Source organism: Melanotaenia boesemani, chromosome 8 (genome assembly GCF_017639745.1).
Source record: "Melanotaenia boesemani isolate fMelBoe1 chromosome 8, fMelBoe1.pri, whole genome shotgun sequence".
Taxonomy (NCBI): domain Eukaryota; kingdom Metazoa; phylum Chordata; class Actinopteri; order Atheriniformes; family Melanotaeniidae; genus Melanotaenia; species Melanotaenia boesemani.
The window spans coordinates 12,791,728-12,818,148 of record NC_055689.1 but is presented as its reverse complement, the minus strand read 5'-3'; the positions used below and the strand labels follow the sequence as shown (position 1 = coordinate 12,818,148).

Below are 26,421 nucleotides of genomic sequence, written 5' to 3'. Positions count from 1 at the left end.
TCAAAATTGTTCTTGTTTTGTAGCCGGAACTTGATGTGGGCGTGTTTTTTGCTAAAATAATGTCAGACCAGAGCCATCTTTGTCACAGTGCAGCAGCTGCATGGATAAATGGTTTTAAACATATAGTAGAGATGCCCAGTAACTGGAAAAAAGTCACATGACAAAACCAAAATCTATTTAAAAATTGTTAATTTTTTATCATCAATAAACAGATAAACTGTATTTTTATGTAAATAGCATGATGTCCATACGCTGAAACTATGGTGAGAGGTGGATTATTGCTGATATGAGGTCCCTTTTTTTGTTTCATTATACCAAATTAACTTCCTGCTATTCATCATAATGGAGAGAAACAAGGGGTTAAGCAACTCAGCTCACTGTCAAGATGCAAAGTGAGATTCACAAAGCACCTACGCCACAGAGCGGTCTTAGAGGTGGAAGACTTTTCCCCTTCTGAACCGCCTCAGCTACACATGAACAACGTGGTCCTGAACCGAATCAGTCTGAGCCGTTAGTGCTGACCTGTCAGCAGCTCCAGCAGCTCTAGAAAGCTGTGGAGACTCACAGCAGCTTGTGGCAGCTGCAGGAAGTGCTGCTGTATGTTACCGCTGCTACAATTTGAGCTGCTGTCTGTCACCAGATGAGGATCAGCAGGTAAAGAATAAAGTCTGATGTTACTTTTATACCCCTCAAAAGCACAAATCTGTTCCACTGCAGGAATATTTCATCAGAAACTCTGTGAAAGAATAGAAGTTTGAAACTAGCAAATCTACACCATATAGGCTCATCATTCTTTATATACGTAGGTGGGCGTGGTTTTCTATGCCTGCAAGGAGGGGACCTGTCTGTTTGCATCTGGAGGGAGGGGCTGTGGGTTTTTTTTTATTTTCTTGTGACGTAGATAGCCTCTCCACATAACATAACCTGGTTTTACCCTGTAGAGGGTGTTATGAGCCATTTTTTACCCACAAAATCCCATTTTTAAAACATTATAAAAAATACAAGTTTTATCAACAGCATACAGGATTTTCATCACTGGGTTGTTTACACCTCAAAATACATTTTTTGGGGTGCACTAACCCTTTAATATAAGTGAATGGCATTATGGGAAAACCTCAAAAGTAATTTACTCAACAATTTGCACTTCAATCACAAAATTATTTATTTGAGATTAGTATTAGGAACAAATAGATGAAATTAAGCTAAATCTATTAAATATATTAAAATAAAACTAATGCTATATTTTATAGTGTACTGAAAAAAAGAAGATGAATTAGCAAAGTAAATTAAATACATCATCATAGTAATATCATTATGAGTAAATCATAAACATTATCACCATTTCACAAATTGATCCATTGGCTTCCACAGAAATAAACAATGCAATTTTTATTGTAGTCATCAAAGGTAAAACACCTCTCCTGTCATTTTGAGGACAAAGAAATAAATCTTCTTAACATTAAATTGAGTCTCCTTAGGTGGCTGATTAAAGCTGCTTCACTTTTGTTTGTGTACAAAATAGCAATTAGCCTGAACAGGCTGTGTTTCTGTGACTATTATTGTTCCCTGCTATGCAAGCAGCTGGGAATATGCTATATTAGTAAATAGGGCTGCATTAAAAATTAAGTTAATGATTAAGGGAAACTTATCAAACAAGCCACTGTGATGTTTTCGTACTGTCTTGCCAGGATAACTCTATGACTAAATAACCCTTTTAATTTCTGAATAATATAAGCATTAAGAAACAAGGCAAGTAATTGAATAATATGGCCACATAAATAATTAAGTGAATATATTCAAAAACGTCCAAGTACTGATCAAAGGCAAGTTGGTCTCCATCAATATTCAGTCATTGGCACCAAAATGTCAGTGATGCATGAGGTTGACAGTTTGCTGCTTCAAACTGATTGAATAATAGATGGTAACTAACAGTGGAAGTGTTTGTTCCCGAGACTTACTGTACGTGCTCAATCTCTTTCTAAAAAAATGTGTTTGCATGACTGTCAAAGTAAATTGTTTCAGTTTGTTGTTTACTTAGAAATTCCACTGTTGTTTCTTGGGCAGACGGGGTGAGCTCACTTGCTAAGCTAGAAAGGAAATCTAAGGCTAGAGTAGCAGAAGACTTGGGATTCAGTTCAGCAAGGCAAGACTTTAGTTCACCCAGAGTGAATGACTGCTAACCCTAATAGCATTCACAGAGGATATGCCAAGCCACAAAATGAGCCAATTGCACACCAAGGTACTTTATACATTTAACCAAACAGGAAGTAGAAACAAAAGGGAAGTTTGCAATAGCACAAAGCTTTTTTTAAAAAAAAGTTGGATCAGGTCATTTATTTGAAAGTGTGAAATGCAACAATCTGTAAATTAAGACTCTAAATACATTAAGATAAGGATTAATTATCTCCAAATAAATAAGATAAACAATCCTTTTGTTGCTTCTTTACAAAAATCCAGTAGGAAATCTTTTTTTTTTTTTACATGAAATACAAAAGAAAGTCTTTACTAGTGTAACATGAGAGTTTAATATGCAATAATAAGTTTACTCTTCAGAGGAAAAACAGCAGGATGGAGCCGGATTACTGGTTCAGCAGCACTTTTCTCTTCACTGCACTTCAACAACTCCGCAACAGAACACGTCCTTGTTTTGACAAGTGATGTGTTGTTCATGAACAAGCTGGCTCTAAGAGTCTATTTTTTGTAATAAACATGAAAAAACGAATCCCGTCAAGGAAAGTAGAATCATCAGAAGAGTCGGGACTCTATTTTGGTGTTCACACCATGAAGCCAATCTTATGCAAGAGAAGACTAGACCTGTGGGAAAGAAGGAAGTGGGAAAAACTCTCGGAAGACAGGAAGTGCAGTGGTGCAGGCCAGGTACAAAGCGACAGAGGGATGGATTAAATTTAAAAGTGTGTCTGGAAAAAGTGTTGAAATTAAATAATCTGAAGTGTCATGATGTTAAGACTTTGTGCTTTATTTCATTTATTTGTTTGATGTGGTTCTGTGTTTTATTTTAATGTAAAGGTTTGATTAAAACATCAAATAGCAACTTATTTTTTAATGAAAACAAGAATCAAAATAAAGCTTTTGTGAAAACACTGAATTAAAAAAGGTTCACTAACACAAATCTGTCACAGTGCATGATCAGCGCTGAGTTTTCCCAGCCACCCCTGAATGTATTCTCTCTCCAACTCTGCTGATTACTGATGCGCTCCACCTGGTCTGGGCTCCATATATACCTGTCTGTGACAACTCTTCTCTGCCAGATCGTCTTGGTTTTTTCCTTGTACGCTTCCAGCCCTTCTCTCCTGCCTGCTTATCTGATATCTGACCTGTGACCCGTTTTTTGGACCTGGATTTCCCGACTCAGCCTGCTCCCTGTCTGGTAAAACCCTGCAACTCTGCCTCTGATCATTGACCAGTATTTCGACCTGGAAAACCCGATTCTGCCTGCTCCCTGTCTGTTGATTCTGCCTGTGATTCATTCTGCCCGGTACTCTGACCCTTGGACTGTCCCCAGGATTTGGAATTTGGATTACGGATTTGCCCCTGGCCATTGGAGACCTCTGGAGGATTCCCGAGGATCTTATTCAGCCTGGATCACCCCCTTTGTCATTATCAGAGCAACTAACTATCTTTCTGGTTCTGCAGTTCCCACAGCCCCGGCAGAAGCTACTATCACAGCCTCACGGTTCCTGAAAACCATCCTGTTGGTTTCCATCCCCGCCGCTGGTACGTGAACAATATTTTTCGTACATTCCTGTTTATACTGGCGGGATCCTCACCTGAGTTCTTCCACCTGCAGGCTAAGCTGACTGCACAAACCAGACCTGATTTCCCTGCTGAAGTTCACATCACCTCAATAAAACTATTCTCACCTATTCCTCAGCTCAAATTTATTTGTGGTCCAGTTTGCTGATTCGTGACACAAATCAATCATAACTGCAAAATCAGGCTAAAACTGAAGCTCTGAGTGATAATAAATGAGGGGCCATTTGGGAGCAAGCCAAACGACCTGAATCTTTAAAGACAGCCGGATGTTTTCACAAATTAACTTTGCAACTCAGCTGATACACCGTTGCCTGCTTATACATGTTTCATTTTCCTTCTGAAGCTTTATCATGGATTAGATTTTAATTCAAGAACCTATAATACTTTTATCAGTTAAACATCTTTAGTATGAACACGTCTGAATTTTACTGGGATTTACGTGATATATACAGGACCTTATTCATACACTATGTAGATTTTACACTCATATTACAGAATGCTCCTTCTTTGTTTTACCAAGTGATTAAATGTGAAGTAGAAGATTTCTGATCCCACAGCTGTCTCCCACCCCAAATCATTTGCTGAGAATTCAGTGATGAGGATAATGAAGCAGTAAGGCCATTCCATGTATTCCCACCTCAGCCTTACTTGTGTGCTGAGCGCTCCATGAGTGCTGGAGGGGTTAGACTAAGGTCAGCGTGGCCTGACACAGTCCATCTACAGTCAGATAAGATAACAGATTCCCCATGAGAATGAAAGCCAGTCAGGCAAAAACAGACATATAAACTACCGCACCGTAAAGTAAAGGGTCATCCAGGCCAACCGCAACACACAGGAGGTGAGAGGATTGGCAGGCGGGTGGACGCATGTGCAGGCTGTGTGTGTGTCCAGCTGTGCATGTAAGAAAATCCGATCCCATAAGTGGATCTTTTCTTTAGAGCTGTGGGTGGGTGTGTGTGTGTGCATGAATCAAAGATTAATGTGTGTGAGAGAATGCGTGTGTTTGTTCAAGTTTCAGGCCTTACCCTTTAGGTGGATCTTATTTTCCGGGCTGTGGACCAACACTGAGCTAACCGAGTCCAAGCTGTCATAGTTACTGCAGCCGAGAGGGCCCGTCCTTGTTTCCGTTACCTAGGAAACAGAGAAAGGACAGATCTGTTTTCTCTTATGTACACACCGTATATATGTTTTCATCCCACATCACCTATGAATGAAGGAGATGTTTGTTCCTGTCTCTGGTAGTTGAGTACATAGCACTTGGCAGGTGTGACAGTAGGCGGAAGGCTGGATGTGGCACAGCCCTCTGACAGCAGAGAAAACTACCTGCATGTTTGCTTCACTCATCCTGCAGTCACAGCTGGCTGTGATGGACAGGCTGTCACATGGAGAATGATGAAAGGAAGAGAGGACGATGACAAACATGAGGAAGAGACATGTGGGTGTCTATTAGGGAACGCTGAATGTGCAAAACTAAAGGAAGGTTGCATTAAGAGAAATGTACCTTAAGAAGCCCTGATGTGTTTTTTTCTCTTTTTGTTCTTTATTTTGTAGCTTGTCATGAATGTGTCTTAAAATAATTTTTTTTAAAAAATCAAACTGAAAAATTAAACTTAAATCGAAACATTTGCTAATGCCTTTTACTCTGTCTCACCAATGTTTGGGAGAAATTTGATCCAAAATACTTGGGTCTGATGTAGAACCATTGCCTCTTATGCTCATATTAACGGTACAAAGCTTGGATCAAAGCAAGAGCTCTCCTATTTCATCTTAACTGTTCATATAATTTATGGATTCAGTGATATTCCTATTTAATGTCCATAACTGTATGTTACTTCAAGGTTTTTGTCAAAAATAAAACTGTTCATTTCAGAGTTTTACCTTTTGTAAGAGTCAACAGGCAGTTAATCCAATTTGTTAAAAAAAAAAAAAATCCTAATTTTACCTTAACTTTAAACCCTAAAAAACACACAAAAACTACAAGGTCATGCTTTTGCTGAAGCTTTTTAAACCATATCAGATATCTCCTCAAGTAACTGTGCAAATAGTTTTTTTTAATGATTATCATGATAATAGGAAACCTGTACGAGCTTCTGGCCCCTGGACTCATTAATAGGATTTTATCCAAAGACATATTAGATGACCATTGTTCCTTCCCACCCTATTATATGATACTTTTATGGTCATGGCACAGAAGTTATCCTCCATATAGACGGTGTCCACATGATGTATAGATAAGAAGCACACATATTGTACACATACAGAACGGTGCATATTTTAAATATGAAGTACTGTTTAAGTGTGTGAGTGTGTGTTAATGGGTAAATCTAAAAAAACATCGGAAAGTACTTTGTAGAACTTAAACAATGATCAAAGACACTATATAACTGAGAACCATGTATTTATTTCACGTTTTTGTTCTTAATTAAAAACAAATGTTAGATGAAGATATTTATTTTTTACATCGTAGAAAAATGTAAAGAAGATGGAGCCTCTATCCAGCTCACATTCTACCATGTTTACTACCTTTTGCTTCAAATAGCTGCTTCATCATGTATAGTGCAGATGACAAATTGTATATATTCAATATTAAAAAAAAATCTGAACCCCTTGTGTTTTTGAGTACTTTACTTCATGTCACAGTTTATTACAGATCAATTCACACTCTGACCAGTTTTACCACTGTCCAGTATGTTCAATATACACACTATGTGTGGAATATTGATGTGTGGTTACAATAGAAACCATGTTTGACTATTCTACGCCACCAAGTCACTCTTTTCGGTTAAAAAGAATCTGAATTTTTAACGATAAAAAGTCGATGACTATATTAGTGCCATTTTGAAAAATTCAAGCATTAATCAAGAACAGTTTTTTATATGTCAGTTGCACTTGCTGAAAAAAAGTGAAATAAGTGAACCACCCTGTCAAAAGCTTAATATCATATGCAGCTAAGTGCTACCATCAGCCACCTACAATCAGACAACGTGGGGATACCTGGTAGAGAAATAATTACCATGCTAATATTTGCTAATTTACATATGAAAATGCAGCAGACCCTGGTGTGATTAATTAGATTAAACATCAGATACCTGCAGAGAGTTTAAAGTTTCAGCAAGATGAGTAAGGATTCTGGTCTGGGCAAGCTGCAACAATGACTTTCAGGCTCTATAGAGTCAGGATCCTGCACCTGAGCTACCCTGCTAACCCCTAATCACTACAAGTTATCAGGAAGGTGGAAAAGATCTGATGGCCTCACCTCATTAGGCCACCCCATTAAATATTATTTTTCTCTGCACTGAATTTGATATATGTGTAATATTACACCTGGAATAAATTTTAACCACCCTTACAAGGTTGAAGCTAGGTGTACAGTCCTTATAAATAAACCTATATGTAGTATTTTGGAGCCAGTGCTTGTTATATCGCTCAGTGTTGCAGATTTAACCCAGTCAGTTCTGGATGTTGCTGCTTTTCCTTTGTCTCTGAAATATTTGATGACACATGCATCTCACTGAAATAATTTGCCATAGTTTTGCCATAATGTTTTAACTTTTCACCTAAATTTAGGTACACGTAAAAAGACTGGATGAATGTTGAATTAAGTAAAATTCACTCTATGTTTGAAACCCAATGGATAGACTTAAGAATAGGACTCCTATTAATATACAGACATTAGAATATTGAATATCCCACAACAGTTTTTTTCATTTTCTGTTTCTTTTCTCTACACTATTTTGGTTTTATAACATCCTCACACACTCATTCCTACATTGTTATTCAGCTTCCATACAGCCAAATAAAATCCCCCCAAAATTACTGCTGGAGTCTGATGTCCTTAAAATATCCATTACAAAGGCTGAGAAACTATTTCTATTTTAGCTCAAACATATGACCTGGGTGTTAATCATCCTCAAAAAAACACCATGGAAAATACATTAACAATATTATATAATGCACTACTGATAACTCCTGATTGACAAGAAGTAAAAGGAGCAAACAGAAAAATAAAACAAAAGTGGAGAAAACAGAGAAAAAGTTCATACTATAAACAAAGTGAAGGAGCAAGAGGAATAAAAAAGCAAGTATATAAAAAAGTGCATTAATATATATATACATATATATATATAGTATAAGTAAACTTCCAAAAATAAAGGGATGGACATTGCCTCTGGTTAGACGATTTCTTAGCTAAATTTAAAAAAGGATTCATCGTGTTCACATTTAGTGTCCTTAAAACATCCTTTTTCCCCACATCTTCACAGTCTGCTTGAATTAAGATTGCATTATCAAAAGACATGGAAGTTACCCTTCAAAGCTTTATGAAAGATACACATCTGAAACATCTCCCAAACATCTTGAAAAATAAGTAGGGGGAGAGATTGTTGAGATGGAAAAAGATAAGCAAGATATAACTGAGCAGCAAAACAAGATTAGGCAAAGGCTAAGAGGTCACTTTGGGTTGTTGTTTAAGCCACAGACATGGGCGCAGATAATAACGCCTTTAAAATGTAAGAAACTCAAACTGTTGCATCTCGTTGATTTTTTTGTGGAACAAAATCCCTTCTTTGTGCACATTTAATTCAGCATCGTCAAGTGTGAGTGAACGTAAAGTTAGTCACAGAGGGTGTAAAGTTTTGCTGCAACAATTAAGGTCACCAACAACAACAGGATACATTTAATTCCATATAACACAACAATTTAATTTACCTTTCCTCTTTTTTCATGCTGTGATTTGTGCTGTCACATTTTAGAACTGCGAGGCCTAGACATTTTTTCACTCAGCACTTAATATGCTCTCTTTGTAAGAGCCATAAAAGCATGTGAGCTTTCAGCTGTTCCACTGAATACACACTGGGATTTTTAGCTGCTACTGTGAAGAACTTCAATAACAATCCACCTGAGAGCTGCCACCCCCGCCTCTCCTTTTTGTTTTAAACTCCCAGGAGCCGTCCAGCCAAGACCTTTTTTTTTATGCTTTTTAAATAGAGTACATTATTCAAACATGAGTAGTATATTTTATGATTTAAAAAAACTTTTATTTAAGTTGAGAGGAGGGAATGTGTTTATGGCTTTAAGTGAATTTATGCAATTCACATCCTATATAAGAATAAGGCTTTCAGTATTTTATTTTCAAACTTCAGATAATCCTATAAAAACTAAATTAATCTTCATTCTTAAACAGTCTTACCAGGATTTTTCTGTGATTGTTGCAACATAAAAATCCCGGTTACATGCAGAGGCACCGCTTGCCAACAGGAAAACCAGGCAAATGCTTTGGTCGTTAAGATAGAAGGGGACAACCCGGGGGATGACTAACTTTGAATCACCAACAACTCTCAGTCTCACCACAAGATGCGATGCCTCTAAAGTAAATAAGCAAGAGAGAGCTGGAGAAGTTATCCGTCAAACGAAAGGAAAAAAAAACAGGAAGTGTTTTTGGTTTAATTTTAAATATTATTAAACATGTTATTGTTTACACAAAAGTTAAACAGTTTCATGTTTTGCATTTGTTCCCTTACTGGACGAAAAATCACCGAACTGTGACCTTAAAACCAAGCTACGTACCAAAACATAATTTGTGGGTACCTCTAATACATATGTCTACATCCATTATTTATTTACATGAAATCATCATATTTGATTTTGAGTTACAGCAAAGTGTTGAACTTCTGTGCAAAAAGTTTTTCAGGAGAAGAAACATATTAAACCTAAATGCTTCTTATAAGAACATACTGAGCTTTAATAGAGAATTTACATGTCTGTGTCTGTGTGAAGTTCTCCTGCTGATTTTGGCTCTTAACAAATGCAGAGCTGTGGTAAAAATATCAGCTCTTATTACACAGTCAGTTCCTCTCCTAATGCCAGACAGCAGATTTCATGCAGACATTACAGAAGGTCTCTTTTTTTTTCCTCTCACAGAGCTGCTGTCTGAGTGCAACTGAGATTCTTTTACATTAAAAGTTGAAATGAAAGTGATGTGTTTTGATGCCCCCTCCCTCACAGTGCTGCAGTTATACAAGGCTCTGAGGTGTAAAGACACAGGTCAAGTCCATCCCACTCAGTGTTGCTTCCTCTTGGGCGACAGGTTCATGCAGAAGAACAAAGCAAGGCGGGTGGTTTGCATACTAGACATCCTCATTTAGGAAGATGTTCTCTGTGTGGGAGTTTGCTGGTTGTTTTATGTGTGTGAATTTGTGCGTAGACAGGTGTGTAAAATCACAGGGTGTTTGTAAGTGGTGAGAAAAAACAGAAAATAACAGGGTTATTTATCTGCCTGTCAGTGTTCAGCACATAAAAAAATATTCTATTCTTGTCATTACTGGCTAGTAAAGCAGTTCACATGCATTTTAGTTCAGTGATTTTTAAATTTTATTATGATGTATTATTATGTAATGTTTAAATATTAACACTTATGAAAAAAAGGTGAAATAAATCACTGTTTACATTCTTGCCTATACACATGGTTGGTCTCTGCTAATCTTCAACGCTGTTAATATTGGCATATGCTGTGTTTAAATTCTTGTGATAGAATTTTTTTATCTTTTAACATATTTTTTCTAAGTTTTATCACAAACCTTTTACCAGAAATCTGTTACACATATGGAAACCACAGCTGTCGCTAAGTACAGCTTGGTTATGGCTTCTATTCTTATCAGGTTTATGGGAAAACCTGTTTACCGAAGTAAATCACCAGATGGACCCTTCTCTGTGAATCCAGTTATTGTTTCCACACTGGCTGTTGGAGCATTAGTATTAGCATTAGCACCAATATAATCAAAGCTACCTGGTTATTCCACTGCAAGACACCTGATCCCTCAGAGGCTGATTCACACTACTGTCAATATACTGTTTATTTTCTACCGGCGTTAGCTTGAGAAGAAACAGAAAATTCCAGCATTAGTAAAGTTGGAAACATTGTAAATAAAACAAAAATCTTAGTTTTTGTTTTTAAATATCACAAGCTACCATGAATAAAAAGGTAGTTTTAGCATTTAAGAAATGCTGCCATGTTTTTTTTATTTTTTTATTTTAGATCCTCACTGTAAACTGAAGCTGAATTTATTCCATCAACTGTGTTGTCTGTGGTTTGGGTCAGTATTTTGTTCTGTATTTAGGTTAGTTTTCCTCCTTTTTAAAAAGCCTTATTGTTTTCTTAACATTAGGTTAGGCAAGAACTTTAACACTACTGCCTAACTACTGTAAGTCGCTTTGGATAAAAGCATCTGCTGAATGACATAAATGTAAATGTTTTTTGTAGTTTCCTTATGCCTGCATTTGAAACTAAATCGTTAACAAACTGATTCAGTTAATTTATCACCTACTTCTCTATATTCATCTAAGAGTGTAAAAACTACATAAATTAGTCTTAAAAGTAAATTAAGAAATAAAGACAAAGCTGTTTTAAGCCTACTTTACATCAAGTGGCCAGCAGGGGGCGACTCCTGTGGTTGCCAGAAGTCTCTTAGTCCTGAAATCTTTGGGAGCTTAGTTAAAAATTCCTTATCAAGTTTGTCCTCTTGACTCTAGCTTTAATTTGTATTTAATGGGGCTTTGTTAAAATTTTCTGAACTGGACCACATCAGAAAAAAACAAAAAACAAAAAAAAAAACAAAATAAAAAAAAAAAACAGCAAGTGCAGCAGATCTAACTTCGTGATTAAAAAAACTTTGTGACTAATTTAAAAAAGTAAGTCCAAAAATCAGTGGATGACACCATAGAGGAAAAGTCTCTACGTTATGCAGCATCTGCAAGGCACAGACCCAAATTTAGCAAACTGAAATCTCATTTAATTCATTCAGAATCATAGATTTCTTTGTTCATGTCTAAATTGCATATTTTATTTTGGGAAATCTGCAATTATATTTATTTTGATCACAAATCTGAAGTCCAAAATTCTACACCTCTTAATTTCAGTGACCATCTTTGGCTTTAGACAGTGACCCGACATAAATATAGAAACTTATCATGTAACACTAGAGTTAAGCTGTCTGCATGAGCTTCTAAATGGGCATGTTAAACCCGCAAACATTTGCCCTCTTTAAATGTTACTTGCTCTATTTGGGGCCACCACGTAGATAAACAAGCTCTGTATCACCAGAAGGCATCCATGGTTCCAACTGACATCAACAGCGTTTTGGTTGTAATTTTGGCTGAGTGTTTCCTTTAGTTTTTGTCTCTTGAGCTTGCCTCCATCTTTGCTGGCACAGGACATCTCTGGGGCAGCATTAGATCTCTGCTTTAAGTGTTTCACTCTCCTTAATTTAATATCAGATTAAGGTGGCACCGATGGGAAGGCCATTTACTTTTTAATAGATTTTGAAAGAGTCATTGGCATGTCCTTGCTGCTGACAGATGGTGTTACTCATGCTTCTTAGAAAATTTCTTCATATTCTATGCCCTTGCAGAAACACACAGAAACAGTTTTTTTTTTTTTTTTAAGTAGTTGGCAGAAATCACTAAGGCTTCAGGTGAGTATGAAAGACCTAAAATGTATTAATCCATCATTTCTACGAACATTAATTTTATTTTATAATTATTTTATTAGTCATTACTTTTTGTCTTCATTCATTTCAATATATATTTCTATTCGAGGTGGGACTTTAACATATTAATTACGATTAATTAATTACAGAAAAAAAACAGTGCTTTAAAAATCCTGCATTTAATCAAAATTTGCTTTCCAAGCAAAGTCTTAGTCTGTATACAGGTCACAGAGCTGATGGAGTGATAATGATTAAGGTTTTTGATTTTTATTGAAAACAGCTAGAGGGCAAACTGGTCTTTTTAGAACTAACCAACAATAACAGAAGTTAACATCAAGCTAAGATTTTAACTAAACAAGGCAAGCAACTGTTTTATTTGTCAAACAGGGAATGCCTACTTTATCAGTAATAACCAAGTGTTTGCTGTTAACTAGCTGGAGTTAGTAACTACTACTTATTTTCATCTTAAAAAATAAAAATAAATATATTTATTTACATCGCAGACTCACAGTGTTGCCGCTGTAGTCAGAGTGAGAGGTAGGAATGAAAATGACCAGATATGGCTGCCAAAATATCAAATAGGAAACTTCACTGCACTGCTTCACACATAAGTTTATATAAGTTTGAGAGGAGTGCCAGACAGCATAAGAAAGATGCAAGAGATTGTAAAAGATTTTATTTTTCACTGATGGTTACATTTTGATATTTTTTTTACTGCAAAAAAATTAAAAGAAAGAAAGAAAGAAAGAAAGAGAAAGAAAGTAAGTCAGTCTCTTCTGGGTCTCCTCTGGTCCTAAGAACCAGTTTTGCTCTGGGAATAAGCTCATACTATATCAACCTCAAATTTCCTCACCACAGGCGGTGAGCCCACTTAAAGGCGGAATCCAAAGCTTTCTTTAGGCTGAGCCCAACCAAGCTCCAAGAGCCAAGGCTCAGCCACCATATGGTTGCAGACAAGCTTTCCCTCCAGGCCTCGCTGTAGAATGATACTCTGGTTTCCCCTTTTTAGGGCCAGCTAACTCTCTTTCCTTTAAGGTTTTTGAATTGCTGTCAGTCTGATCCCTCACCTGAGATTAATTTGTCTTGGGAGACCCTACTAGAGGCTTATGCCCCTGACAACACAGCTCTCAGGATCATGGAGGTGCTTAAATCCCTCCGAACTTGGCTACTCAGCAGGGTCAGTGTCAAGTTGGTTTAGATATTTGAGTTGCAGCAGGGAAACATCTAAAGCCTGTAAGACACTGGCCCAAGAGGTCTGGAGTTAGTTATGTTTGGTTTACAGTATGAGCGAATGTATAAGAATGTTTTAATATTTAAGTGCTTGACTTGATTAGTCGGGTATGGTTATAAGAGCTCTCACTTTCTTGGAAGTCATATACACACTTAAGCTCACACCTGAAGTATCACGAAAGAAAAACCACAGGGTGTTGTGCTCCTCTACTTTTCCACTAATTCACAAAATTACATGGCAGGACAAATAAACTTTGACTTGCTGTGATCTCATGTAACTAAAATCTCCTCATTTATTATGGTATCGTATGAAGCTCTATTAATTTTAGGTACTTACCACAACTGTTTTGCAGCTCCTAAACTCTGATTAAACTTCATCATTCTGCTTACATTTCATCAATATGATTAATAATTTATCCCCACTGTGTCAAGAAAGCTCCAGTTTTTCCCAATAAATCTTCAGAATTCCAATAATGTCACACTTTGAGTAAAGATGTGCTGTGTAATATGGATGAGAAGCAGCGCACATTTGAAATTTGTATTTCAGAGCTTTATCACTGAGGAGAGCCAAAAGAGACTAACTGATGTGAAAATAGATCTAAACAGTTGCTGCTAACTTATTAATGTGTTGCCACAGACTTCTTTGCAAAAGATGACTGATTGTTTCAGTGCACCAGTCACTCATTAGCCTCGCTCCACTCACACAAATGCTGTATATCAAACCAAGCAGCATCGCAACTCATAATTAATTCAAACAAAGCAGATAATGTTGTTTTCCACTCTCTATAGTGGCAAGATTAAGCATTTATACGGAGCACACTTCATTAAGCAAAATAATTCATTGTTATTTTTCTCTCATATTAAAGTTGCAGTTTTCGCTGATGACCTTGTCAACATGTGTTACCTTAACAACATTTAGTCCCTTTTTAACTGAGAGTCCAGTCTGCACTGTTGAGTTTTTCTTGTTGTTTTCACTTAGGTTCCCTTTATGAAAGTGTGATCGATCTCTTTCAGTCTTTAACATAAAATTTCATTTTCTTATAAAAATCAAAATTTTTTCTAAGGTATGAGCTATTCATTCTTGAGTCTAGGAGACCCTTTGTGCTCCCTGTTCATTGTGCTTAACCATTCAAGGCTTTGTGGGAGAGCAATCGAGTACTTCATGCTCCATTTTCAAGTGACTCTTGGCAACATAAATGGTCCGAGAGCCAATCTCACCTCTGCATACCGTGATTTTAGCGATTGCTCTTGGAAATGAGCCACTGTGTTCGAGGTACATGCAAACTTGACACTTGACCGATTACTCATTTAAATCAGATTCGCAATTTAAGTTGAAGCATGAAAGCACGGTCCACACGCCCACACACCTGCTGTCACCACAGGAAAGCCAGCAGATCTGTTCTGAAGTGAAGAAGGCTTCGCTTGGTTATGTTTTTATTCAAATCAGAAAGAGATTGAAACAAGGTAAGGCAACACAAAGCAGAGGGCATAACACGCATTTTCTTTTTTCCTTTCCTTTTGTGGATTTTCAACATAGCTGTGTCTTTTTTCCAATTAAAGCCTAGTGGTGGATTTTAGGGGAATAATGATAACAGACGAGTGCTGAGTGTGCAGGTACACTTTGGGAGCACAAAACCATGAAGATGCCTTGTGTTCTTTAAAAGTTTGCTTAAACCACTTAAAATCTGACTCCCTAAGGCACTCTGTTCGGAAATAAACATTTTTATTTTTTTCTTTAGGGAAACTGGTATTTTAAATCAGCATGTGATCCAGTTGCATACAAACCCACAGGAAAGCACATTGTAACCCATTCCAGATGGCATGCAGTCAGCTACAATATGTATTATATTACAATATTATATTTCTGTTAAAATGTGCCATGCTTTTAGTGCCTTTGAGGGCCACAGTGCAAAGACCACGCTGTTAATCCAGCCTGCATCTAACGAAAAATGCTGTCCTCGCAAACTTTTTAATCTCTTGGTAATTTTTAAGGAACAATGTACCTTGTATAAATCTGTAAAAGTGATTGTTGCAACTACTTGCTATAGGTTCAGTATTGAGCTATATATCTCAAAGGGACAGTTTTATCAGGCTGTTAATTTTGCGGTGGTTGGTTGGGAATCTGTAGAATTGCAAACACAAATCACTGTTTCACAAATAAACATTTGCACATACAGAACATGAGCTGTGTAACAAAACAGACATTTTTCAGCAAAGAATGGAAGCAAACAAGAAGCATGTGGATGTGAGCTGTAAGTAGACTTGGTGTGTCAATGCGTACACTACCTTAATGGCAGAGGTTGCGATCTGGAGGTGGTGGAGTCGCCGTAGGGTGCTCTCTCGGTCAGTGAAGTAGGAAGCCGCTAGCTGATGGAGCAGCTCCAGAGACACCACTGAGCTGTTGCTGTTGCCCTCAGACTTCTTATTGAGCTTCTGTTTGTCCAGGAAAATGGTCAACGACTCTTCTCCTGTGGGTCAATAATCAGTTAAAGCTTGATCGATATTATTTCAGAAAACTACTCATTTCTATGGCAATGTTAAATGAAGGCATCTTTTCAGTGTGTTTAGAATGGCTGCTGAAGGTTTACCTCCTCCATGCTGACAGACTGATGTTATGTTTGGAAGAACTGAGGAGACATTGTGTTTTTACATGTGACATTTCTTTGGCAGGGCTCTGCTGTTTCACTGTGGTTTTGCGGTTTGTCTGCTGTGACGCAGACACTGTATAATTTTCCTTGGCTTTGCTCTCTTTATTTTCAATTACAGAGCCATTAACATTAAACAGCAGGCTCTACTTTCCCATGCTTTCCGATGTTGTGTTATAACATGCTTGTGGCTCACTTGTAATAACTGATAAGGCAAATTAAATGGAGGCCAGATTGTGTTCTTTCTTTCTTTCTTTCTTTTCTTTTTCTTTTTTTTTTTTTTTTTTTTTGTTTAGTCATAATGGTAGTATTGTGCTGAATTTGTCAGAAGGTTAATGGTTCTGCTTGTAAAATCAAATCATATTTCTTGAAAGAAACATATTCTGTTTGTTACAGGTCAATGTCAGTCACCTCTGAAACCTGAATGGGTGCTGACCTTCCAAACTTTTTAAAAAGTCTAAACTGCTGAACAAACTTGGCTCTGTGTATTGCCTGGAAATTACCCAAACTTCCCACTTTATTATCCAACTTTCTTCACTTGAGTTAGCCTCAAAGTAGCAGTAAAAAGAGAAGCATCCATTAAAAAAAATCAGATAAAAGTCAGCATTTTAAATCAGGTGTCTATGGATTATTTGATTCTTGCCCAACAAACATGTCATTTCCTACAATAGGTATTGGAAAGGCAATGGCTGTTAAAAGGTGATAGAGTTTTTATGGGAATTACAAACTCCTACAAGATTACTATCTTATGAATAAATTTTTATCCATTTCTTTAATATGTTATGAGTGTTTGTGAACATTTCCTTCTAACAAACAGCAGAAAAATACAATTCAAAGTTTTTTGTCTGTCATTTGTGAACACAATGTTAGATTGTCCCTTGAGTTGGTTCTCTTGTTTTTAATGCTTCAATGAGTCATAAGTTAGTTGCTTAAAGGCAGTCCTTTGGAAATCAACAATTTTTATGAAAAGAAATGTTTATAAAAAGAAAAATGTAATCTGCCAGAGTCAACACAGCCGTCTACCAGGAGATTTTAGAGCACTTCATGCTTCCTTCAGCAGAAAAGCTTTGTGGAGATACTGACTTTATTTTCCAGCAGGACCTGGCACCTGCCCACACTGCCAAAAGAACCAAAACCTGGTTCAATGACCAAAGGATTACTGTGCTTGATTGGCCAGCAAACTCTCCCGACCTGAACACCACAGAAAATCTTTAGGACATTGCCAAGGAAAGATGACACATGAGACCAAGCAATGCAGAAGAGTTGATGGCTACTATTAAAGCATCCTGGTCTTTATTACACCCCATCAGTGCCACAGGCTGATAACATCCATGCCATGTCGCATTGAGGCAGTAATTCATGCAAAAGGGGCTCAAACCAAGTACTGAGTTCATATGCATGACTATACTCTTCAGATGGTCAACATTTCTGTATTCATCCTGTTTTTTTTTTTTGTTTTTTTTTTTGATATCATATAATATAATTTTCTGAGATTTTGATTTTTGGGCTTAAATAAGCTGTAAACTATTATCATAAAAAATATAACAAATAAATGCTTGAAATATCTCACATTGCATGTAATGAGTCTATATATTATTATAATAAAAAATTAAAATTTTATGCAATAGTCTAATTTTTTTAGTTTCACCTGTACACTAAACTATAAATAGTCAGTTATTTTTATTCTCACAATGTATTACATCTCATTTTATAAATATAAAAAAGAACTTTTTTAGACTCCTTAGCTTCATTAAATCAATGTATTCACTTTAGTTTTAGCAAAACACACTTCAGTGCTGCAGGCAAAACAGTAGGCAACACTGAAATGAAAACAGAACAAAAGAGAACAACTGATAGATATCAGGAACGGGTGCTTTTGCTCTACAGTCTAATCAGTATGCAAACTGGCTCTGCACATTCAGCTGAGGCTGTTAATTACATATATAGTTTATCAGGCTGACACTGCATTCATCTCTTCCATCTCACATGCCGATGTCTAGTGCATACAATGAGTGATATATGACAGCGACGTTTGCAGTCTGTGGATAGACTCTATCTGTAAAAAATTTGGATCTATCGGAGGTGTGATCAGTTTCTATATGCAACAGGGGAGGTGGCCACTATCTGACAACACTGCAGACTGAAGATATATGGATAATTTAAATTTGGAGTGATGTGCTTTTTCATCTAAAGCCTATAGTAGAACTTTTAAATGAGTAAATATACCTTTCAGTGTATTACAGGGTTGACTGATTTGAGTGTTGCGGGCTTGTAAATCCTGCCTTGACTTTGATGTAAGGGATGCTTAGAGATGTTTTCGTTCTTTTTCTTTTTTTCTTATGAAGTCCACATATTAAAAATCAACCAACTGTAAAAAAATAACAGACTTAACCGCTAGACTTTGCAATGTTATGACCAGACTCAGCACTATATCAATATCAAAAGGTGGTACCTCGAGCATTTAACGGCCATCAGTCTTGTTTTTGTGGGGTGCATAGGATCAATACAGCTGGCAATTCTGCTTTGTGAATTACTTCTCTCCTCAGGGATCGAGGTAAAAAAGAATTCCAATAAAGAGAGACTTATGCAAAGAAATGGGTCATTTTAATGCCTCTACTGCTTTGTAAGACCTGCAGCTGTGTGTAATGTTCATCAGATTGTAGGATGAGTGGAAAATTACTGCTGTGAAAAGCAACCATGGTTGAATGCAGCAGGTGCTAGGTGTGTGTGCTCTCGCAATTGTTGCTTTTCACTTGACATTCCTCTGCAGTGCTACACTAATGCGTGCTGTTTCTCCTCTGAGGCCTAAAATGAGTAAGTCTTCTATTTTTGGTGTGTCCTCACATATCCCAACCCTAAAATAAAGACAATCACCCACAGTCCTTTCTTACCTCCCAGGGTAGCAGAAACTAGGAAGTGGGTCCCGTACTTCTTGATGAGGTTTTCGTTGATTTGCTGCAGGGTTGGTCGTCGCCCCAGTAACCGCAGGTTGCGTAGGAACTCTGGTGCTAAGGGTAAGGGAGCTTTGAGGAAACCTCTCTTCTCTGTAGCCAGGCTGTTCACCTTCCAGTGGCTGAACTCCCTGCAATTACAAATACATTAACAGGTGAGTATACAATGTGTATGACAAGTGCTTCACTAGGTTAGAAGAAGAAAAATCAAGATTATAGGATTTGTGAGCACAGTGCATCACTGTAAAATGACCATGCCACTATCAACATAACTATTCATAACTTGCAATATTACAACCTGGAAAAATAATACATCAGCAGAAACAGAGGGGGAAAACCTGCATCTGGCTCTTGATAGACAGACTATCATACATGTTCTCTTAAATATTTTCTGAATAATTATTTAAATCAAAAGGCTTCATTACCATTTTGATTTGTCTTTTAATTATTTCACCTATTTAACTATTGTGTCTGAAGTTCACTTCATTCTAATTGAGCCTGCACAGATCTATTTTAACCATAAATTTCAATCTCAGTCTTTCTGTTTAATCCATACTGTTTTATTAATGCCCTGATTAAGGTTTCATTTGTGTGTCCCTGTTAAGTATTTTATTGTATATAGTAAACTGATGTAATCATTGCTCTTCTTATCATATCTGAGCAGGAATTTACCGTGCTGCAATTCTGGACAACCACTTCTGGCTTCAGCTCTTTTGTTGAGATCCCAGGTGTCCAAGCCAAACATTTAGACATTATATCCACTGTAATTATAGATAATCAAGCTGTGCTTATTTTAGTTGCATTCTGTGAACGCATCAGTTTAGCAGTTCTTTGTTATTTCATGCAAAAAACTGTCAGTATCGCCAAACACTGCAAACCACATACTCAGACAGAGGGCCTGATTCACAAAAAGTTTGCCTGTGTAAAACATGTGCAAACTTGATTGCACACACAAAAACATGTTGCAGTTGATGTACTAACCGGGGACACGAACTTCCTTTATCAAACACTGAGTCAAGGATGAGACAGGGAGCTGCATTTCAGTATAGTATATAAGAGGAGATTTCAGTATAGTATGTGAGAGTATTTCAGTATAGTGTATAAGAGCATTTCAGTATAGTGTATGAGAGGTTTTACTATAATGTGTGAATGATTTCAGTATAATATATGAGAGGTTTTAGTACAATGTGTGAATGACTTAAATTTCATGTGTCTGTGAGAGGGTAATTCTGAATAATGTCTCAAATGGCCCCTCATAAACAGCTATGGCTGTCATTAATTCTGTTATATAATGACATTAATGTGCATTAAGGATTTATGTAATTTCCTTTTATACATCAAGCAACACACTAAATTATTTAACAGATCATTTTTGTTCATTAGGACATAGGTTTACTGGGTAAACTGCTTTACAGCCCCATTTAGAAGAAGACACTCAGGATTTTTCTCAAACAAGAGAATACTTCCTCCATCAAGGCTTCTCCTGAGTTTTAACAGCAGTCCTGGTCCACATCACAGTATATATTATTTATTTATTTGTCACCGCTTGTTGCATCTTGGTCACCAATAAAAATTACTATGGCAACTCAGTGGGGACTAAGTTAAGCCACTGTGATGGAATTTAACTCCCACTCAGATGAGTGAAATGTATTAAAATAAGTTGGCCTTTCTCTTAATCCAACTCCTGAAGTGGTTGGTTTTATTTACATTTATCATCATTACTGTGGCAGCTATCCAACACCTAAGGTTATATCTGCTATCTTAACCAGATACCTTCAAATCTGTGACTCAATATAAGCTACAAAGCAGTCATGTGCTTTTCCCATTAAAATGCAAAACCATGAACACAGGCTACAAGTAATCTTGCTTTTGATCTTGTTTGTTTATATCTGATCTAGTAAAATCTCAAAGATTTATGTAGTAATTATTAAATAATGGCAAATGTTACATGTGGGACATGTTAATTTTGCATTTTAACATATTTCCTCCCATTGCTTTGATTTTATAGTGAGCAGCTTTGCTTTTTGATTTAAACACAGCTTTTGTAATGGTAACCCGCATGAATTAAAAACACAAATGAAACATGTTATTAGAGACCGGAAATTGGTTCAAACCTCCTTAACTTAATTGTTTAAAGTTAAAAGAACTGAGTTAATGAAGAAAAAGCTAGGAAGTGCAAAGGAACTTATAAATAGTCAGCAGGACACAGGAGCTGACAGAGATATTAATCTGAAATTTTTATCCTTTTCATGTCACTTGTAATCATTTCATCACCTCACTCCTGCAACAGCCGAGCCCTGAGATATGTGATGATTATGCCGATACCAGCAGAAAAGTAGATGCCCCTCATCTGCATAAATCCACTGCCAAAACAAGCACTTAATGTTAGCACATTATGTATGCATTTGCACTGAACAAAATACCAGCAGTGACACAGTGTTTTCCCATGAGTGCACATTCTCTCTCATCCACACACATGCACAAATAAACACACCCCCTTGCAATGGAAATACACTGAGAAAGGTATATCACTGTCTCGGTTTTCCACTAGCTGGCCTTACACTGCCTTTTTGTGGTCAAAAGTTTACCATTAACAACAACACAATACCATAATTATGCTGTTGACAGCACTGTGACTACACTTGGAAGCATGCAATAGGCCAGTCCCCTCTGATAATACATAGTAAATATGAATAGGGTCATTCAGCAAATAAAGAAGTGGTGGACTGTAATTAGTTTTCTGTTGTTGCATCGCTTATTAGTCTTCATAGGGGAGCTCAGATTTGTAACCATTTAGTACAAAGCATGACAAAGCTGTCCTCAAAAGGAATGGCCTCAGGAGCACACGGTCACACTTGTGCTTCATTAGGAGCTTCATTCTCACATAGTGCACTAATTTAAGTGTAGCCACACACACATAGCTACCGCACACAAGTTGTACGAGCCATCTTGAACTCTGGTCTCATTTCTCTGTCATTAAAAGCAGAGCAACTCTGGGAGACGGAGTTTGAAAGCACACTTTTATGCTGTGAGAAAAAGGTATAAAGCGAAAAAAGGTCAAGAGGACCTGAGGAAACCTTTGCTTTTTCACCTGTTGTTTTCAGGGACACCTACACTTACTTCTTTGGTGCCTTTTTACCTTCCACCTGCATGCTCAGCGTACTCTCCTCTTAGAGTCAGTCCAAGACATCTCACTTGTTCCCAGCACAACTACAGTGCAGCTCTGGGCTTTGTTCTCCCTGTAGAAACAATATGTGCTTTATCCCTCACACTGAGCCAGCCTCACCATGACTGCTGCAGCCACACACTGGCTTATTTTCCACAACTGCTTGAATTCATGTCACGCATGTTGAGCACAGTAGCAGGTCAGTGATTCCAATGTATTTCAGGATTTTTTTTTTAAATCCCAGTGGTTCTAGAAAAATGAATGTTTTTGCAACATTTTTGTTGTTTATTTTCATTAGGGGGGATTTATTTTAATTACTTTGAGATGCATTGGTATTACAATACATATTTTGACATCATGTCACCCTAGGTTTATTCTTTTTATTTTAGATAGCCATTTACAGTTACGGCAAAAAAAAAAAAGTACACCCATCTTCAGTACACTTTATGTAGCAGACTGTACTGAAAAAAAAACAAAAACAAAAAAACAAGCCAGGTCTTAAAATGAGGTGAACACAGGCTCAGATGAACATGACTTATCACACCTACTGAATTGTTTCAATTAAAAGTCTAATTGAGTCAAATCCAGAAATAGTGTGTGGATAAACTAAGGAGACTTCATGATTTTGTAGCCTCCAGAAACATCTGTAGTAGCAATAACTCGAGGTATTAATTTTCTGTTAGCCCTTTGTCAGTCTCACGTTATTGTGCAGTCATTTTTTCCTTAAAATGCTGCTAAAATGAATTGAATTTACAAATTTATGCACAGCTCTCTTAAAGTCCCACCACAGCATTTTAATCAGGTTGAGGTCCAAACTCACTGAATCAATTTATGTTGTCTTTAAGCAAATCGGTTGTAAATTTTTTTGGTGTGTTTGGGATCTTTGTCTGGTTGCATGTGTGTCCGGTATGAGGTGTTTGTGCTGACATACTCTCACTGGGCCAAATGTGATGCTGAATTATAGCCAAACATCTCCACTAAGGCCACATTTGTCTAAATGACATTGTTGCCATATTCTTTTTGGAGAGAAGAGGGGGCGGGGGGTGGCATGGCTCAGTGGGTAGAGTGGTTGTCCTGCAGCTTGAGGGGTGCCAGTTCGATCCCGGCCCATCAAACTCATGTCGAGGTGTCCCTGGGCAAGACACTGAGCCCATAATTGCTCCTGATGGATTGTGGTGAGCTTCTTGCATTGTAGCTCCCGCCATCAGTGTGTGAATGGGTGAATGTGATGTATATGTAAAGCGCTTTGGGTAAAAGTGCTATATAAGTACAGACCATTTACCATTAGAAGAGACTTACACCTGAAAATGACAAAGAAGCCATGTTTGTTCAGTCTCTTCAGTATTTTTCTAATAGCTGTGTCATGAACTTTATCATTTAACATGACAACTGAGCCCTGAGGAGTCATTTGATTAGCAACACCTGGTCAAACTGACACTCGAAGCAGTAAAGGTGTACTTAGGTGTCTTAGCAGTTAAATAAATAGACAGTGTAATCTGTTATGTGCTATTGTTTAGACTGAGGCTATTTTTACTTTGTTTAAAGTTGTTTAAAGTGCACAAGCTAGATTTTGTTAATGTCTTGATTATTATTATTATTATTATTATTATTAATTAATTAATTAATTAAATTTATTTTTTTATTCTACAAACCTCAACCTGTGCATATTACTGAAATGCAACCCATCAACCTTTTTAGAAGGTTCCTTCTATGACAAGTACTGATGAAACTTGATTTATTTTTTTATGTCCCTTCAGTTCTGTTAAAAAGCCTTATTTGACAACAAAGTTATAAACAAGCATAGCCATTCTAATTCCAGCAGCAGTTAAATGACAAATATCTCAAAACAAAGGTTAATCTCATTTGAATGCAACAAACTACAATTAGTCTGCAGCTATCACATGCATGAGCAGACATTAGTTTTAGTTTAGTATTAAGTCCAGTGAGTCACAGGACAGCAGCCAGCAGTTGCAAACTGATTAAGTGGGGTTGATGCAGACTGATGTGTTTTCAGAGCAGCTCTGCAGTGACTGAGCACAGCGAAGGGGAGCTGGCGGCGACAGGGCCGAAAAGCAAAGAAGTGCACTGCATCATTTACTTTTCTCCTCGCTTCGTTCTCTAAGAGTTAACAGTGAGACTGCTGGCTGACCGTTTGGCTAATGATGATAGATGGTGTTAATTAAAAGGTTTTAGCACAGTGCTGATTGCACCTGCAGCTCTGGCGCTCAGTTTCGCTGAAGCCGAGGGAATTTTGTTTTTAATAGAAAAAAGGGGGGATGAAAATCTCTAACTATGCAAAAATTTCTCTTCCACTCCTTCTGGCAGCATGTTGGAAAGTCACACCTGGATGTTGTTAGCTATCAGATATCAGCGGATATAAGTGGACGGCTGTCAGGTTGAACGTACCCTGTATTTACCAAATGCTTCACATTGGTGCACATGTGACTGCTGAGAATTTCAAGAAAGGAGCTGGACACAGAGGTGGGGGTAAGAGTGGGTGTTACATCATGTATGCTATGATATATTATTTAAACCCTAAATGACAGCAGGCTTTTTTTTAATGCACTAACATGAGAAAGTTTATACATAAACTTATCACAAAAAGAGGACCTTTGTGTTTTTGTCAATTATTCCCCCCCTTCAATAACACCAATGTGAAAACCTGCCGAAACACCTTTATGACGAGGTATAAGTTGTAAGGATTGTACTTCTGTAGAATGAGCAATACAACTAAACATGTGAAGTACAGGCCAAAACTGAACATTAGTTTTTTTGGGATAAATTCACCTGACTTGATATGTGGAACCATAGCACAGCTCAGTTTTCCAGTCTCACCCAATAAAGAGATGTACCACCGGGTTTAATTGTAGTTTGCACATATATGTAACAGTGTTGTTATGAGCCTGAAAGAATCATTTGTGGAATTAACACATTCATCTTGTTTGATGCATTAATACATAAACAACTAAATTATTACTGATGCCTTCTAAAAAATCTAAATTTGGCATTATCTTGGCGAGAAAAGCTGATTTTGGGCACATAGGTGTCTTGTTACAGCAATAAACTGAATCTTCAGGGTTTTTTTTCCCCCTTTTTTCCCCTTTCAGATATCAGTGATGATCCTGCCAGTGCAGCCAAAACTGAAAGTTTTTCTGGGGACAGAAGTAGAAGTTTAAAGGAAATGTGGCTTTAAGTTCTCAACTGGCTGGAATACTCAAAAATAACTGGTGCAAATTATTAGACTTTCAGACATTTTAGCCCACCTAAAACCATTGACAGTGAAGACACACCATTTGGATACAAGAACTGGAAGAAAGCTACTTATAGTTTTTCCATACACACCAAAGCAAAGAGGCACAAACGTGCAATGACTGCACGGTGAGATCCATCTCAGAGTTGTAGCTTGTAATGCATTGTTGGCTAAAATTATGTTTTTAAAGAAAAAAAATGGTTTGGTTGTGTTATTATTTATCTGAAGTTGAGATTAGATGCTGTTTCATAGACAAAAACACTGTTTCATATCACCACTGATATGGATAACTGAGATTCAACAATGTTTTGTGAAGTTATATTTTTAAAATATAACTAACTGAATTGCTATTAAAATTAATTTTATAGTAAATTTTTAAATCATTGAAAGCTATCGTTGTGTTATTTTCTCATGAATGTGCTTCTCCAACAAAGCAGTTGCCCCCCTCCTGAATCATGCCTGTTTGTAATGCAGTGCCATCTAAAAGCCCGAAGATCACAAGTATCTTTGTCCCATGCACACAGAGATTCCTACTTATTTTCTGAATCTTTTGACACTGTCGACATATAGGATCTTTAAAGTCTTCCCAATTTTGCATGAAGGAACATTTTTTTGTAAAATAGTTCTATGATTTTTAGATGCACTTTTTCACAAACTGGTGAATCTTTACATCTGAGAGGCTAGGCCTCTTTGAAATGCTTCTTTGATCATGGCCATGTTGCTGACCTGTTGCCAAAAAGCCTTATTAGTTGTCACCAGTTGTCTTTTTTGCGAGCCAATTCATTTTCCAGCCTTTTGTTGTGCCTGTTCCAACTTTTTTGGAAATGTAGTTGCTTCCATCACATTCAAAATGACCTGATGTTTTCCATTAAAAGATAAAATGTCTCAGTTTCAACATCTAATGTGTTGTTTATGTTCTGTT

At 37.1% G+C, this 26,421-nt stretch overlaps 1 protein-coding gene across 1 annotated transcript in view; it reads right to left on the bottom strand.

Annotated features, from left to right (window-relative positions):
- Nucleotides 1-26,421, bottom strand: part of brinp2 (bone morphogenetic protein/retinoic acid inducible neural-specific 2) — a 218,505-nt gene that overhangs the window by 66,035 nt on the left and 126,049 nt on the right. The window contains exons 3-5 of the mRNA XM_041992672.1: nucleotides 19,024-19,214; nucleotides 15,774-15,955; nucleotides 4,800-4,905 (exon numbers count right to left, since the gene is read on the bottom strand). Of these exons, the coding sequence (XP_041848606.1) occupies nucleotides 4,800-4,905; nucleotides 15,774-15,955; nucleotides 19,024-19,214 (479 nt within the window). The remainder of the gene's footprint in view (nucleotides 1-4,799; nucleotides 4,906-15,773; nucleotides 15,956-19,023; nucleotides 19,215-26,421) is intronic.